General features: G+C 45.4%; 1 protein-coding gene across 4 annotated transcripts in view; it reads right to left on the bottom strand.

The window, feature by feature from the left end:
• Positions 1-15439, bottom strand: part of LOC125945528 (uncharacterized) — a 29826-nt gene extending 14387 nt beyond the window's left edge. Inside the window, exons 1-5 of one of the 4 annotated variants that reach the window (XM_049667345.1) lie at positions 15196-15439; positions 11574-11721; positions 7973-8140; positions 7682-7813; positions 1906-3911 (exon numbers count right to left, since the gene is read on the bottom strand). In XM_049667345.1, coding sequence (XP_049523302.1) covers positions 3843-3911; positions 7682-7813; positions 7973-8140; positions 11574-11721; positions 15196-15209 — 531 coding nt within the window. In that variant the 5' untranslated portion in view covers positions 15210-15439 and the 3' untranslated portion in view covers positions 1906-3842. Of the gene's footprint in view, positions 1-1905; positions 3912-5524; positions 5591-7681; positions 7814-7972; positions 8141-11573; positions 11722-15195 lie in introns of those variants that run through there. The other 3 variants (XM_049667346.1, XM_049667347.1, XM_049667348.1) reach the window with 3 other exon arrangements.
• Positions 15440-17725: the final 2286 nt, after the last annotated feature.

The following is a 17725-nucleotide window of genomic DNA, read 5'->3' as shown; positions in this document are numbered from 1 at the left end:
CTAAAAACCTAATGTGCTCCGCGCCATCGTGTGCGAGCGAAACTCGGCGTGCATGCGCACGCTCCAGCCTTCCTCCCTTGGGTGGTCGAGAAGACGAGGCCACACTGAGCCACCATCCTCCTCGGCTCACCTTCGCATCTTTTCCCTCGCGCCTACAGCATACGATGCGCAGCCGCCATCTTATCCAACTTGGACTTTAAACAGAACATCACGATGACGGCGGAAATTGGCTTGGAGTGTCCATTTGTTACAAGCCATTCCCGCACGTTGGAGAAGGCGCCAGCAAGGGGATGAAGACGACGACCGAACAATTGCTCGTGTGGTCGTTGTTCAGCCATCTTTTGCTGGAAATCTGGCCTTTTTGATGAAAATCTGGCCCTTTGTATTCAGAGTAGAGCCACTTGCACCGCGTCCGCTTCAGTGTCGCAATTGCTGGCGATTTGGACATAGTATCGGTGCATGTAAATGAAGCCAACGGTGCGGCACATGTGGGGAAAGTCTCGCTCCCAGTGATTGCACTTCCGAAAACGATTGAGCGATGCTGCCTTTGTGATAAAAACCATCCGGCTGATTACTCCTGTGCGGAGTAAACTGTTCTGTGCGGACCCAAGAAATACGGATACTAGAAGTCATGGACAAAAGACGTTGCTCCAGAAGAGAAGCGGTAAACATTGTAAATGAAAGAACATTTGGCTACTGGAATTGCAGCTAAACAAAATATGGTACCTGACTCATCTCTAACTGCAGCCATAGAAAATGCTGTTCAAAAGTCCGTGGCTAAGGCAATGGATCAGTTGTTGGTAAACCTTGGTGAAAGCGTCGCACAGGCTATTTCCTCTCAAATGAATACGTTAATGCAAGCTACTGGTCTAAGCTCTGTAGCAAATCGACTTATAAATTCGGAACAGCAATCTGTCGATGGAAAGAGGAGACAACTGTTTCGGGATATGGCACAGCGTCCAATAGTTCCCCTCCCACTCATTCTGCTTCTCACAACCAGACCATACAAGATTGCGAAATGAGAGACGCAGAACATTATGCTCGTGCTCAAAAAAAGAGCTATGTCAGCAGTCAGTGAGGATTCTTCCTCACATCCCCATTCCAAGTCAAAAGAAATGTCTGTCGAAGTTTACTTTGGATGATAGTGCACTCCCTTCGACAGCAGCAACTTCTTCATAGGATTGTTAAAGGTTCTTCAGTGGAACTGCTGCTCACTATTATCAGCTTCTGTAGATTTGTTTTCTCTTACTAACCAACTTAATCCAGATATAGTAGTATTACAGGAAACTTGGTTGACAACGGAGAAAAATTTCCATTTAAAATATAACAGATCTTTTTGACTAGACCGCCCTACAAGAGGGGGTGGACTAATTGTATTTATTTCTACTAAAATAACTCGTAAAATATGTCGTCCTGCAGTCGACGTAAATATAGGCTGATGATGATGTCGTAAAGCCAAAATTTTATTCGAATTGTTGGATTCTGATTGCAAAATTCTGGCTATAGAACTGACTCTACCTGGATGTTTCCCTATTTATATTGTAAAATACTTATTAACGCAATACGGTTTAGGGCCCCGTGTCGCAGAAAATCCGGCGTCTGCAACCGGCGTGTGATCGCGGGTGGCAGAGAAAATTATCCAACCACATCGACCGCGCAGGCCCTCCACGTGGTGCCAGGTTTTAGTGAACGAAAATATTATTTCTCACAGTGAAATCCGTCAGAAAAATGGTAAAGTACGACTTTACCATTCGCCGTCGGATTGTAATTTGAATGTGCGCGAAAACCTAATTCTAAACTCGAACACAAATCCCTTTTCCAGCATTTCTACCAGACCTGCGCGCGTCGGGGCAATAGCAAACAATTAATAAAATAAAAAAATGTGCTGGGGCCTTCACATTAATATAAGACCACCTATATTGCCCCTGGAAAAACGTCTTTCCAGCAATGCATTTCAGTTTAAAAGTGAAGCCGACTTTAAGAGGATCGGTGTAAGCTTGGTCGTTGTGGGCTGGCTTTCCCACGTTATGTGTTGCAGTGAATGAAGCCCACCTGCCGGTTGCGAACGATGCGATGCGAACAGGTCCCGATAACGCTATCGCGTTGCACCCTTAAAGCCGAAGCTTAAGCGTCCTCCAATTTTTTTCTCACATTTATTCGCTCATACCATGCACGTGATTATCAGCTAAGTAGCCGTTGCGTTGCAGGTACTAAAGTACTGCTGAGTGATGATGGGCCTTGGTGCAGCGTTCATTGCGGTGGTGGATCGACATCCACGCATGCTATGAGGAGGAGTAGGCTTCGTAAGCAGAATAAACGTGCGCAAGTTTTACCCCTACAGACAGGGACTTGTATGCAAGGTGTACACTTCTGACGAGCAATCGCTTGTAACCTTTAATGCTATTAGCATTTTTAGCCTACTTCCCCCCACTTTGCGGTTTGTATCATGTTTCTAGCCTCTTCACTGCGGCAGTTCTTCTGATAAAAGGAAAGACTTGAAACACTTCGGTACTGGTTGGTGTTTAACCTGGGTCCCTAAGCACAGTAGACCGATGCTGTATCCGCTAAGCCACGATCGCGGCTAGGCGAGGAGGGATAATTTCACAGCGTTACCACGCACCGAAGCGCCACCGGTGCGCTTAAAGCCCCTCCACCTACGCGCCACCTGGTCGGCAAAAACGTGCATGGAGGGGCTTTAGGTGCGCTAGCCTCGGAAGCTACACAAAATCAATCTACCACAACCAAAATTACATGTGTAACCTCATTTTATTGCTAATGGCATTAACGAACCATCAGAGAGGATGGGTTCAGCCTGAGTTTATTTTTCAAATTTATGCTTCGTAATGGCCACCGCAAATGGGGTGGCCAAGTCCTCCATTCAAACAATTTTTATACACTTTTTCTCTTGGTCTAACAAACATGCAATGCCAATTCAGTACTAACTCTTGACCCGCCGGGGTAGCTCAGGCAGCTAAGGCGTTGCGCTGCTGAGCAAGAGGTCGCGGGATCGAATCCCGGCCACGGCGGCCGCATTTCGATCGAGGCGCAATGCAAAAACGCCAGTGTGCTTGCTTTGCTTTGTAGCGCACATTAAAGAATCCCAGGTGATCAGAATTAATCCGGAGCCCTCCACTACGGCGTGCCTCATAATCAGAGCTGGTTTTGGCACGTAAGAACCACGGAAAGAGGTTCTAACTCTCACTCATAGTTGACCAAACAGTGCTAGAACAAAGTCCAAGAAGTACACGCAGGAGTGGTGACTCGAAACTACAACTTATTAGCGAAAGATAAATATATCTTCACGGAACAACGTGACAAAGAAAAAGTATTTTTCATAAAGATAAGTATTTGCCAGCCGTAGCTAACTTGTGTACCTCTATTTGGTAGCCCTCGTCTGTTCTAACGCCAATTTGTATACATATAACGAACGTTCACCAACTACCCCACGTTTCTCTTACAATCTAAAACGGCAATAAAATAACATCACCTTTATTTGCATGCACTAAAAATTGCTGCAGCCAATAAGGAGATCGAGAGCTCATCAGAGCTAAATAATCGACGCCTTCGTATATCGATTAAAATTACCCCCCCCCCCCCCCCCAAAAAAGGATGGCACGAAGCAGCCAACCGCGATTTACTTGCTTTCATCTGCGTTGTTTCAACGCAGATGTGCACTTCGCAGGTTGCGTTATGTTTTTGAAATTAGTCAGAAATGAGTGTCAAGGCAGCTCTGAAGATCTGTAAAGTTATATCGCACGTAAGTGTTCAAATCCTTGAGCAGTCTCAGGCGTCTGTAGGCACCCTGACGCAGGTGCAGAGCAGGGCAACCCTCGTCGCTGGCATCATAGTCCACGTCGTAAGCCACGGCGAGGATGGGAACGTTCGGGTAATGTTGCCGCCACCCAGCAGACCTGTGTTCACAGAAACACAGTGCACAAGAGCTTAGAAAAAAAATTAACACAGACTTATAGGCTAGTTGGTGCTGCATCACGTGATGTGTTGCGCGGACGGGGTGTGCATAGAGATGGAAGAGACGAAAACACGGCGCTTACTAGTAGCAGATGGTTTATTGCCGGGAGTCTCTACGCATATATTATCGTACATCATTGTAAACGATTGTGCGTTATACATATACGAGTGTCGTTCTTCAGGAATGTTATTTTTAATCTGTTATGTCATGACACAATAGAAAAAAGAACAATATTAATCTTTTGGGTAAGTACAAACTCAGGAACTCTATTCAAATATTTTCACAACCATCTTAAATAACCTGTGTACAGTCTGTCTGTACGGCTGAGGATTTTCAAGATTTTATAAAATAGTTCCAACAACTTCGATTGTATATACGAGTATATTATAGCGGAATGGACTGCTTGGCTAGTTGGTTTATTTGCATCTTGACTACTACTTTAACGCACGAAAGACAAAAACGAAGAGAGAAGATGAGGACAAGGCGCTTACTCACAACTGAAAAGGTTATTTGAAAGGAAACAAATATATGCACGCACGAAAAAAGGCGCTAAACAGGACGCTAAACGTTCATGCGCTAAAACAGTAGTCAAGATGCCTATATTATGTCTGTGCTTGAAATATTCATTTCATTAGTACCGTAGGGAAGCATTTCTCCTTGAAGTGCGTATTTAAATTTTGTTTTCATCATCATCGTCAGCCTATTTTTATGCCCACTGCAGGACGAAGGCCTCCCCTCGACCTCCAGTTACCCGTCTTGCACTAGCCGATTCAAATTTCTACTTGTCTTTTTTTTTGGTGTTTTCATAGACTAGTTAAAAAGATAACTCGGAATCTGTGCTTACTAAAGACTAATGGTTTATTACACGTGGTAATTACAGATCTGTAAACTACATATTACAACAGGAAGCAAGCGAAGGGGAGAAAACACAGCATAATTTCAGATTAGCAAGACCAGAAAGGCCGCTGCAGCGGTTTGTTCGTCTTCACTGCACACCAGAAAATAGAAGGGTCGTGTTTGTCTCTTCTCTTCTCTGGTGTCAGTTTTCCGTTTGCGCTTTTAGTCTAATAAGTCCAACCTACTATCCCGACCCTGCATCCTGTTGTCGCCTACTACTTGTCGCCTTGCATGCCCGCTTTGCGCTACTCGTAATGCGATGAAAGTACCGGTGTACCTCCCTCTCTCCCCCCCCCCCCCCCCCCGGCCCCTCCCTTCTCTTGAAAAGCAAAATAAAAGTTTATTCATTCATTCACCGGTGTGCTTGTATGGAATAATTTAAAATTTGTAAAATATGTCCTGCCAGCTACGTCAAAGTAGCGCAGGCTGCCAAATTAAAAAAAAAAGATACGATGAACAAGACGTCAGTCACTTGAAGATTGACGCAGTGAAAAATGAAAGGGTTAAATGAAAACAGCGGAACGCTGGGTGAAATGAACAGTGGTCGAGCTAGCAAGATTGCAAGTTAGCAGCGTCGTAAATTTCAGTTTCTGAAGATGTCTCGAGTTTATACTTCATTCTGCATTTTAATTCATTTCAATAAAGAATGGAGAAAGCTAGGCCCTAACAAAGGTTGCAATTTGTTTCTCTTGACAGAGCTTTAGGCCTCCTGTGCAAAGCACACTGCCGAGTAAGAACAATGTAAAACACGACATTCAAAGACATAGCAAAAGACGAATCAAGACGGCGAGCATACAACGTATATGTTCAGCATCCAAAAGCATACACAAACACATAAACAGTGAATTTATACATACCAACTACAATATCGCTATGCATTGAATAGAATAATTAAACAGAATGAAAATCCACACGAATATACTCGTGCACTCAATAAAGCAACATTCTTTTAATTTATGAATTGCGCAAGTGGGACTTCGTAATGTTAGTATGCCTTGTCAACAAAAAAATATTATCGTACCTGGATGCATATAATGAAAGCTCTGGTCACCTAATTCGTTCCTGCAATAGCACACTTTCTATTTGGGTGTCATTGCTTTACCCATTTTACCTTTAGTTAACCTGCTTTCCTCAGTCATTTTTATTTCATAAGTTGTTCCTCCCAACGTCTGTACTTTATCGTGTAAAACCTAATTTGTCAACTTTTCACATTTCCAGATTTCTCCTTTCACATTTTGCAACTGTCACATGATGCTGAGATTTTTTTTGTTCTTTCATTTGCACTTACATAATGTCACAAAACAAAGAATATATTTGTTTACAACTTGAAAAAGCGACAATACTTTGTGTGGGAAAATAGTCATCGTAAATTTGTTCATTACTGCAAAGAACTAATTATAAGGGAAACAAGTAACTGCTGCACCACAAAGCAGTGGCACAAACATTCTAAGGACACTCCAGCAATACAATATAGAGCATGTGTGATGTCAGCCAAGATTATTGCGGCTGCAATGCAGTTTGATGCCGCTTTGCTAAGGATACGCAGTCAGCGTACCGACTTACACAACTTCCAGGCTTAGACAACCGGTTAGGTATAGTGAAGAGCTCAACTGTTTATTTATGTTGCTTTTATAACTTTAGTGAACCAAATAACTATACGAAGAATTGCGGTCTTCAAGTTGTGCTCTTTGCCGGTGTTGTCAATGCTAAACGAAATGCTGAGGCTGTGCTTCCTGGATGGAGTCAGTTTCGAGGCAGTCGTTATTTCGTCGCAATGCGGTTCTGGCACCGCTATAGCACAGCCGTCCGACATGGCAGACACAGCCGAATGTCACAACAAGCGTCCGCAGACGTTGCAAGTGTAGCCGACGTTAGATGTCGCTGAAAGGCTCACTAAATTTGCCATCCGCTAATGGCATATCCAGACAATGGGCCACCGCGTACTTGTTTTGCTCAACGTGCTTTCACAGCTTCATGGTGAAGCCAGTGCATAGTGGAAACAAAATCCACGCCATTAAGACAAACCGGGATACATGTGCGCTACACTCAGCACTCAATTGGTGATTCCCTATAAGACTAGAAGAAGACGTACAATGAAGTGTGCATGCACAGAGGTTCATCACGTCAAAGAAAGAAAAAAAAAAGTATCTTTTATCCAAATATAAACACAGAAGTACCGCTGACGCAATGCGTGCCTCTTTTACTGATGTCTCTGAGCACGCGCATTTTATAGTACGCTTTCATCAGGTCTGCTATAGGAGACTTGTGAATGAAGCACCACTTGAATCGGGTCTTTCATTGTTTGTGTCTGTTTAATTCGCGATATATACAATGGCCTCACCTAGTATCAGCCAGCTAGCGCAATAACAAGCTATTTTGACCAGTTTCACTTGGCGCTTCCGTATCCGGGTGTTTGCTGTCCTGCCAAGAAATGTGTCTCATCTTCGTTTGCAGACTTGCGTACATTTTCTTCACTATAGCATCCTCGCCCGAGATCTCAGTCAAATAAGTACCCAATGCTCCCAGATGTTACTGTTAACACTCTCTGCCTGACTTGGCCTATAGTAAAATTTTTCTCTAACGCTTCAAAGCACATTTCCCATGTTACATTTTACGAACTTATTCGTTAACATTTTTTTTTTAATGGGCCTCCATATCTACTCTCTGACGTGGTCTTTTACAATTTTTCGTTCAACCTGTACTTTGCCGAAAACCTTGAAATTTAACGGCGCATGGGCATTAACAAAATTTACGCATGGCAGCACTTTGACGAAATGCAAGGGGAGTCATTTCAGAGAAACGAGAGAAACACACCTTTGACTTGATGCCGGCGTCAGAGTCGAAGGTCATCAATGTGCTCCTTGGGGGTTTATCAACGTAGAAGGTGTAATCAGCAAAAGTTTCGTTGTCGTAGAGGTAGTTGGACGCGTGTTTTGTGTTGCAGAGCTGCGCGAGACACGGAGCGCTATGGTTAAGTTCTACGGTATCCATAGTGATGGATTATTTCGCACTATTTCGGAGCGAACTCTGATGAGCTAGTTTAGACAAGCGATAATACTTTAAAATACGCATGAGCACTACCCATGGAGGTTTGCTTGTACTTACGCGGTTTGGAGCACTGTTGTAGGACCGCAAGATGTTTGTGCAGGGCGTGTACAAAGCGCTGGTCACACCCAGCAAATAGACACTGCAACGCATGGAGAAAGATATGGCCATTTCCGTGTAGTTGCTTTTATAGCGCATCGTCCATTTCACATGTTTGACCGCTTCCGTCTTGGGAGTCATCGTAGAGGATAAATACCAATTGTTGAAGAAAAAAAGGACATGAGTTTGACTCTGCTAATTGTCAATTTTTTGCCGTTCTCACTAAGCATCATGCATCCTCGGACAATAGGGTTAGTGTACGTATTATAAACAGGCGTATGAAGGTAATGAAACAATCATGCTCAATACGCTTATCATTAAATAAATTACTAATGAGGAACCGACAGATATGTAATACCTCGAAGAATCACAAGCTAAATGCAGGGGAAGCAAGCTTGGCACATTGATGTTCCCGGTTCCTATGGAACTCTATCCCAGCATTCCTGCGCACTATTCACCAGCGGTGCCTCAGGCATAACACGATTTATGGCTTACAACCTCGTGAAATTATTACGTCTAGTGATACTTTCAACGTTTTATTCCGAGCATAAAGACTGCTGTTTATGCATACAAAATTTCAAGCGGTAATGAGGAGCTATAGTTTTGATACAACAAGAATTATAAAAATTATTTCATCGGTGCATAGCGGGCTTTATGGACTCGGTTCAACTTGATAAATCATCTCTCTTACCCGGAATACACCTGTAACTTTGCAATTTCTCCAGCATGTAAAAAAAAAAAAGAGATTCTGTGGTTTTACGTGCCAAAACCACGATATGACTATGAGACAGAGCGTTGTGGGGGACTCCGAAAATAATTTTGACAACCTGGGGTTCTTTACCGCGCACTCAATGTACGGTACAGCTTTTTTTTTTTTTTTTTTTGCATTTCGCCTACATCGAAATGTGGCCGCCACGGTCGGGATTTGATCCCGCGTTCTCGGGCTTTGCAGCGCAACGCCAAAGCCCCTACGCCAATCTCGGCGGGTCAGCATGTTCTATCCTAAAGCACGTCAAAAGTCTGCAAGTTTTCATTCTAGGTAGGCCGAGCAGTTTGCAAAGACCAAGCGCTTAACTTATTACCATTCAAGCATAAAGATACTTCAGAAGGGCAAATTTCTTAACTTTCCTTAAGGGGGGACGCGGCTTTCGCATCGCGAAAAATTAACGATTTTTTGAAAATCACGTTTCTATAACTCTTATTCTATCTGTTCCGAAATATTATCACTGAAAACCAAGTAGAAGTTCAAAAAAAATGGAGCGGATTTGAATTAAGCCTATGTTACAAATGTAGGTGAACCTGGACACAGAACCATGCACGTGATGGAGTAGTTTCTGACTTTTTCGTCTTTTAATTTATAATGAAAATGCGTTGAATTTCGCCCTAATAAGCCCAATAGTTCTGAAACGATTCGCTCTTGAAAATCCCGTAGAGCATTGAAGTGCACTTGACAGAGCTTTAGTAATTTCATGCACCACACTATTTAATACCGACACGGCTAACGTTGCCCACCACATTTCATTCTTACAATGAAACGAACCCGACGAGTTTTCTAGTGCTACCTAAAATCGTTGTTCGAGTACACTTTTAGTTTCATTTAGAAACGCGAACCCAGTGTTGCAAACACTTTTCCGCGTGTCTTGTCGCAATAACAATTTCTATGAAGTGGTTAATTGGTGACTTCGATAACAGGCAAAATCATTGAGGCTTCTTTATGCCCGTAAGAATGTTGATCTTGACAAGGTTGCAGTCAATTTTTTTTTGCTTTGTAGACCTATACAGTTGGAAATAAAAAAATGTTTTTGTTACCTTACAGACGTGCTATCTACACAGTAAGAACAAAATGTTCATGCTGGCTGGACCGCTGCATCTGGTGTCTGTTTCTCCAGCAGGTCATGGGACTCGTCTTGCCTATAATCAGCTATCTAGCTGAAATTTTGCGCCTTTCGCGCTGTTTACATTTGCTAGAAAGTTATCCTGAGGCTTCGCCGTGCTACCATTTCGCCGGGGGAGCAAGGGAGCATTTTTTGTAGCCGCCTCTGGTCCGCTGGTGAAAGGTACTGTTTGCGTAAGAAGCGCCTCATTTTAGAGCGCAGCTCCTAGGCGCCCGTTCCTTCGGCGAGCGTCGGCGTCCCTCGTAACCGAGCGATCACAGCGAAGGATGCAAGAGCGAATGCGGAGCGGAGATGAAAGACGGCGATAGCGAAGAGAGCGCGAAGAGGAAAGTGGAGGAGGAGGGTAGGGCGAAAGCGAAAGAAAAGCGTAGTGCCGTGCAAGACGGGCTGTGCGACGACGATGGCTATACGAGATGGCGGCAGATTGGCGCGCGTCGTTTGTTAACCGATGACGCGCCACCGTTACCATACATGGAAACAAAGCGCTGCATGAGCGATGGTCTGTCTGCGTCGAGTATCGTTATCGTCGGTGAGATTTTTTTCTCGGGGAAAACTATATACTGACTGTTTCGAAGTCTCCTTTTGGCCGTCGCAATGGGTCCTTGCGAAGGGAGAACATTCTAAATATTGCCTGAATTGATGTCATCTTTGAGAGAGAGCGAGAGAACGTTCATTTTGTTAAAAATTATGGGTGGGATGAGGTGCCGTCCTCTTATACCAAAAGCATCTGGAGGCAGCTGGTAGGGATGGGGAATATGGTGGGAAGAGGAGGAGCCTGGCATTTTAGATGCACTCATTCTGCAACTCTCTGAATACGCAAGAGACGAGGGTCCAGAGGATTAGCTTGCAATCGTCCGGCAATCTTCATGGTTTCACGTAAGGTCTTCAGGCCTAAGTGGTGGCGGCATCGCCTCCAGGAAGTGTGCCGTGCGCAAATTGTAGTTTTCGCACTCCGTAGGGACTGCTATGCAGTCACCGGTGTGTCCTCATGGCACCCCGTACAGTCACGCCTTCGTTTATGAGCATGTCGGTTGTGGCGCGTAGATCCTCGGATGCTGTATGTTTACATTTGGGCACTTCCTACTTTTGTTTTTTGTAAGCTAACTCTGAGCGGTACATAAAAGCACAAATTAATATCAACGCTGCTTCGCTCAAGATGATTCGCAGTTTATTTATTTATAGACACTGTCGGTCCTACCTAGTCCTAATGTATACGAAGGGTGGAAGAAATTGAAATAAATGACTCATCGCAAATGTTTGGTGTAGAGACAACACAACAAATATCAAGTCAGTAAAGTAGTAACATTTTCTAGGCGCTAACAAAGCACTAATAAAAAAGCAGTGCAAAATCATAATAATTCAGGTCCTATAAATACAAAACTATTGTTGAAGATTCAATGATATTAACCATAAGATAGGAGCACATCAGGTGAGCTAGATAATGGTGCAGGTTCAGTGCATAACGCAACATGATTACAAAATGTTAGGTTTTGTTAATGAAGTTATGAAGAACTAAGGAGAACTCTTCCGGGTACCCTGTCATCACAACGAGTCTTGGAAACTTGTTCTAGTCCCGCGCTGTTTCCAGAATAAAATGAATGCCTAAAACAGTATTTCTAAAGCTTTTGCGGCTAATACATTTACTTAAAAAAACGTAGCAAACTTACAATTGAGATGCCGTATTTAATGGTGCTACGCGGTGGACTCTTGGGAAAATGTATCATGCTATTAGGCAGGATGCGACAATCTGGATCATTCTTGTTGCTGTATGCCGGATGCGTGATGGTGACGAAGAACGAAGGCACGGAGAAACGCCTGTGAAAAGCAGATGTTTAAATTAGGTATCCGGCATCGGGAACACTGACAGTTAAATCACTGCTTCTGTTTTGTTCGCACCGTTAGCGACACTTAGTTATGGTTGCGTTGATGTGGCAGTTTACATCAAAGATATTCGCATATGTGTGATTACAGTCTCAACCACGGTAGGTGGAACGACGCTCCGCTTCTGTCATTTAACTGCCATGTAAGGAACGAAGACGGGCTTCTCTCTTTTTCCGCCAGGGCGCGCTAGGTGCCGTGAGGCTTGGACCTCGCTAGGCCTTCTCGAGACGCGCGGTTGACTGGGCTCTGGCGTGGATTAGTGCCCGCACAGGTCCGGGTTCCGACGGTGTGCCAGCGTGTTTAATCAAGTGTATAGACGCTTACTCGAAGGATCAACTTGACGGGTTGCTCACAGTAATTATTGAAGGTGCACGTGTGGTGCACGTGTCCCCAAAGACTGCCATCAGGGAAAAGTGACTCCGGTTATCAATCTCGGCGGAGATGAAATAAAAATCTAGGATTACGGACGCATCACCGTGCTGTACAGCCTGGTTGCGGGGGTATTAAGGTGTGGCCCAGTGACTGGGCTGAGCTAGCTAGGGAGAGAGGGAGTTTCACAATGGCTTTAGACCAGACAGACGCCTCGACAACTTGTTCGTCGTTACACAACGCGCCGAAATCACGCATAGAAGGATGCACACTGTTGTGCTCATCTCTCTATGTGGAGACAGCTCTACGACAACGTTCCCCACGTGCCACTCTTCGCCTAATTGTCTGCTCTTGGCATGCCAACAAAGTTTCTGTCTACAATATAACGGATTTTGGGCCATAAATTAGTGACTGTATAGTTAGTGACTATAAATTAGTGACTGTATAGTTGGGCACTGCTGTCTCTAACCACACTGTTGTCACTAAGCGCCTCAGACAAGACTTCCCATTCTCAATCTTGGTATACATTCTGTACGCATAAAGACTGCAGCATGTATTGCAGAACTTCAACATTGGGTTCCCTCTGCGGTTCAGTGCAAGCAGCGCCAACGAGAATCACCGCCTACCTCTTCCTGCAATGCACATGGTGGCCCCGCTGCGTTTTCAAGTATTCCTCGGTGACCTGCATGAGAACCGACTGGACATGCCGATTGTATCATCTAGAAAAACAGTACGGCTTCTTGGCATAAGAAACCTGGCCCTGCAACGAAGTGGTCGGTCGAGGTCCTCCGACGAGTCAAGGAAGCGAAACACAACCTCTGGAGCAAGTGAACTGCGTCCCAGTCCAGTCCCGAATGCCACCGGATGAACAAGCCGCTCGTTAGTGCTGTACGTATGTCTCTACGACAACAGCAATGCCAGCAGCCTCCTGTTCGAGGCGAGGGCAGAGGCACTCTACCATCTTCTAAACCGCAGCCACTTCGACGAAGCCGTTACATGCTCCATGTGCAAGCTTCGCAGAGCGGAGACCGAAACGCGAGAGCATCTCGTGTCCGCTGTGTGAGTCTGACGATTTGCTCCGGTGCAGGGTGCAACGCTCCCACAGGCGCTCGGTTTGTAAACGTTCGAGAAAGATGGCGAGAATCACGGTGTGAACGGACGCAACATTAAGCAGAGCTATGCTGTAGCTATCACCAAAAAGCGGCTCTGCCTGAGTGATGCACCACTGTACGCCGGGCCTGACACTCTGTACAGCGCATGTGCTTGTTTTCATATCCTTTTCCTTGTCGCTTTCTGCTCTCTTCCTCTTTTTTTTTTTTTGACCACACTTCGCATTCTGCGTTTGGAGTAAGTTCATCAAATGAAGAGCAGATAAGCAAGAAGTGTTTCGTACCGCAGTGTAGCTCGGGGTACATGTCGTGCATGCTGTGTTGAAAGCAAGATATTTTGTTTGTGAACAACATTTTGACGCGATATTTGTCACAAAATCATGGGAAGTGATATACAAAAAACACATGCTTGCGAGTGCGCCGCGAAGGGCTGCTTTGGCGAAAGACGTTGTTTCAACAGTATTTCCGGGATGCCCGATACACTTGACCAAGACTGAAATGAAAAGCACCAGCGAACCGTCTTTGCCCTCCCGTCAGGAGATGTCGCAGCGTCCCTGACGGCTGTGCGTCGAACTCTGCCGTTGGTGGCTAGGAATCATCATCAGATGGCCAAGGCGCCGGCAGTGCTCTCTCGGGAATCGCCGAAGGACACCACCATTACGACACCACCATGTCGTAAAGCACCGAGGCAGATGTAGTACAAGGTACGGAGCTTTCGGATCATCTCTTGGAGAACACCAAATTCATTACTCTGGCTGCAGCCAGGGCACATTGAAAATGATATTTTCCCTGTCGTCAGCACAAGATTGATATAATGTCGCGCGTGTTACATAATTAAATGGGCATCCGAATGTGGTAGCACAGCAAGCAGCTGCGAAAGACTAATGAAACCAAGGCACAGAAGCTGCGGAAGATTGTGAAGCTTATCTTGTTTTATTTGCTGCTTTGAAATAATAATTGTAATCGATTGTTTGACGCCTTTATGCTGTGGTATATGAAGTGATCTACCTACAAAACAGTGTGTGCTTTCCTTTTGTTAGCTACCAATATGTAGAGCATCGCACTACGTTTTCATAATATTTTGGCCTCAAAGTAATATGTAGTTATCGAGACGTGGCAGGGAACACAATAATTAATCATCGAACTACAACCGCTGTTATAAAGGAAAACATATCGAGAGTAGCTAATGTGCATGAGTATTGTGGATGAAGTTGTCTGTGGCATAATTACTAACACATTATCATTGTTATAAAGTTATTGAAAAAAAAATATAGTCTGCCTCTCCAGCAGTAAACAGCTTCATATCTGTTCTTCAAAAACTGTCGCCCATGTGGTGGCATTCTTCTTTACCTCGGCGCTTAAAGCAGTCTGTTACCTGCAGATGTGTACTGGTTTATCGGAGATAATAGCCGTCCATGGTAGGTCTGCTGTCCGATCAGTACAAAGTTCACCTCTGTTGCAACTCAATGTAAACACATGAAACTTATGCTACATTCTGGTAAATGCGTTGGTTGTAATTTATTCGTTCATCATTGCTACTCAATGTACTGGCTTCTAACATTATACGTACTCACATTTACGATAGAAAGCACCACAGCTACGAAACGTACTATGCAACAAGGTTTGTTATGGGTTGTTCTACTAGATAAAGTAGGTTTTCAGGTGCTTGTGTGAGGGGGGGGGCATCTTAGAATAAATATTCTTTTCATGACAGGGTTCATGTATGTTTTTTCTCCAGTTTAACAATCATGCGCCATAACTACAATTTGATGCGGAGGCACGCAGTAGTGGGGTATTCCGGAATAATTTTGATCTCCTTAGGGTTCTTTGAGACACCGGTTTTGAACCCACGACCTCGAGCTCAGCAGCACAACGTATTCACGCTTTTGGTGCGTTTACGTCACGTTGACACACAAAAAAAGGAACTTACCTCAATTGTTTCATGTTCTGGTATCGATACGGGAGGTCGAAGTAAACGCCGAGTACAGTGTAAGCAGGTGGGAACTCCGCCTCATTGCTCTCTGCACGTCCTACATGTTCTTTGATTTTCTGCGGCCGAGGAAAAATAAAGCGACCTCAGACTACAAGATACGAACACCCTTTCAAGTCCGCATGACGCATCCAAGTATAGAGGCGGGAAAAATTACTGAACAATGGGCTCATAAAGCGCAGACGACGAGAGGCGATTAAGCCGAGACACGCAATGAAACGCAATTCCGAGTCTTCAGCGGTATTGTGGCGCCATCTAGCTCAGGCGCCTGAAAATGCACCCTTTCATGCACCGTAAATATTACATGAAGTTTCATAAATTTCTGCTGGATCTTTCTCAACAATGTATGGAATGAAGTTCACCTATTGTCCATACGTGCGTGCTAATTTCGTGAGTGGCGTAGTGGTCGAATACTGCACCAAAGAGGCGAATCCTGTTCATGTAAGGGAGGTAGAATGCAACTGCAGTGCATTCTACCGGTACTAAAATATGGGGCAGAAATTTAGAGGTGACCAAAGAAGCTCGAGAACAATTTAGGGACCGCACAAAGAGCGATGGAACGAAAGAAGTCGCAGTTTCGCCCGAAAGGCGAAGCATCGAATGCGATAGCGAATTCGTAGACAGCTTTACGAAGTAAGGACAGTTTTATCGGTCGTATAAACCTGCAAACATTCGCTTACTAAATTAACAAGCATGGTGCCGGCGCGAACAAGCAAACATGAAATCATAACACTCGATGACCGCGAACACTTGCTGTCAAAATGCTGGCTTAAGGAAGGACGGCAACAGCAGCGAGCGAAGAAGCCTTCGTGCTGTTTATCGCTTCAACGCAAACTGAGCGGCGAGAACGCTTGCTCCCTCAACGCCGCCCCCTCCCTCGCCTCCCCTCGGTGGCTTGCGCGTGACGGAGGACGGCGCGCTTCCTTCCCGCTTTCCTTCCATGTGCGCACAAGATTGAGCCGCGATCGCCGGCTCTTCCTAGAGTGCTTTCGCTCGCACATACAGCCTACGGTGCGCGGCGACGATTTTATCGCCCCTTTTTACAGAGTAAGCTGTTATGGGCTCATTCCAATAGCCGTTTCGGTTCGCGATGGTGCCGCCGCCGGCGGTGTACGCCGCCGTAACCGCTTTCGCCGGAAATGCGAAAAAAATCACAGGCCTGCGCGGCACACGCAGCACAGTCGCAGCGTAAGCTGGTGGAGAGGCTCAAGAGTGGCTCCAATTTGGACACCACGCACAACAGGGTCTTCGCGGCACTCTGTTCGCTTCGTTTTGACGAGAACTATCTGAACTGTCCGCCCGGCGTCGACGGCGAGCTGCGGCTTGTAATGCTTACAGTCCCTGGATTTCCTGGTCTTTTTAAAGTAGCGACATGTACTCCGTAGGCCGCCATTATCTTCCTAGATAGCATGCGACCGCCAACGGCCGCTGCCATCTACGTGCGAGCAGCAGCGTGCAAATGATTGTGGGGGAACAGCGTTAGGAAGAACATGGCTGCCGGAATGAGCGCCGCCCAATGAGATTCGTCGGCGGTGCTTCAAAGCTTGTCGCTACTTAAAGAAAGCAAAAAATATCTAGGGACTTTAGTAATGCTCTCTGCACAGCAGTCTGCTGAGCCCGATCAAGCCTTACAACTACAACTTACAGGTCGGGCGCGCCGCCTTTGCAGGCACCTTAACTAGATGGCGCCACCATACTGGCGGAGGCTCGGCAGCTCGGGAGTGAGTTGATTGCGTGCCTCGTCTGAATGGCATATCGCTGTCTGCGCCTGCGGACGCTGCGTTTGCAGACATCTTACCTAGATGGCGCCACCATACTGGCGGAAGCTCGAGTCGTGTACTTAGGGAAAAACGCGGTACAAGTATAGGGAGGGTCTGTACGACAACGCAAACTTATATGAGTAGCTTTTTATTTTCAAAAGTGGTTGAAAAGGCAAAAATGCAGGTGGTTAACCACAGTTGCACTCACTCCTGTGAAAGCGAAACGTTGGGTGGCTTTCACAATTTGCGAGGCGAGCTATCGGTATCGCTCTCAGTTCGCAGCGTTGCTGGAGGAGGGACTCTTGCTTTTTTAGAGGCTGCTTAGATTGAAAAATTCTCCTTACAAAATATCCACGCGCTTTTTAAGTAACCGTTGCAGGTGTGAAAACTACCAAGGGTGAGCTTTTCGTGACACCCTAAAGAACTAGGTCCTTAGAAATTGGTTGTCAGTCCCTTTAAATAATAAACGGAGGGGCTGTCCATGAAGCGTTGCTGCCAATGTACCTATATAAAATGATTTGGATGCTTTTTATTGCGACAGCAATTATATGGACACCCGCAGCGGATTTCTGCCGTCGCCGTCGCCGTGAGGTTCCGTATATAGTCCAAGGGCGATAAAATCGTCGCCGCGCGCCGTATGTGCGAGTGAAAGCACACGAGGGACGCGTGCTTTCGTGGAGAGCAAACGCGACCGTCGCGCGAAAGGCCGT

The sequence above is a fragment of the Dermacentor silvarum genome, chromosome 5, assembly GCF_013339745.2.
Source record: "Dermacentor silvarum isolate Dsil-2018 chromosome 5, BIME_Dsil_1.4, whole genome shotgun sequence".
In the NCBI taxonomy this organism is placed as follows: domain Eukaryota; kingdom Metazoa; phylum Arthropoda; class Arachnida; order Ixodida; family Ixodidae; genus Dermacentor; species Dermacentor silvarum.
This window is presented reverse-complemented; position numbering and strand designations above follow the sequence as displayed.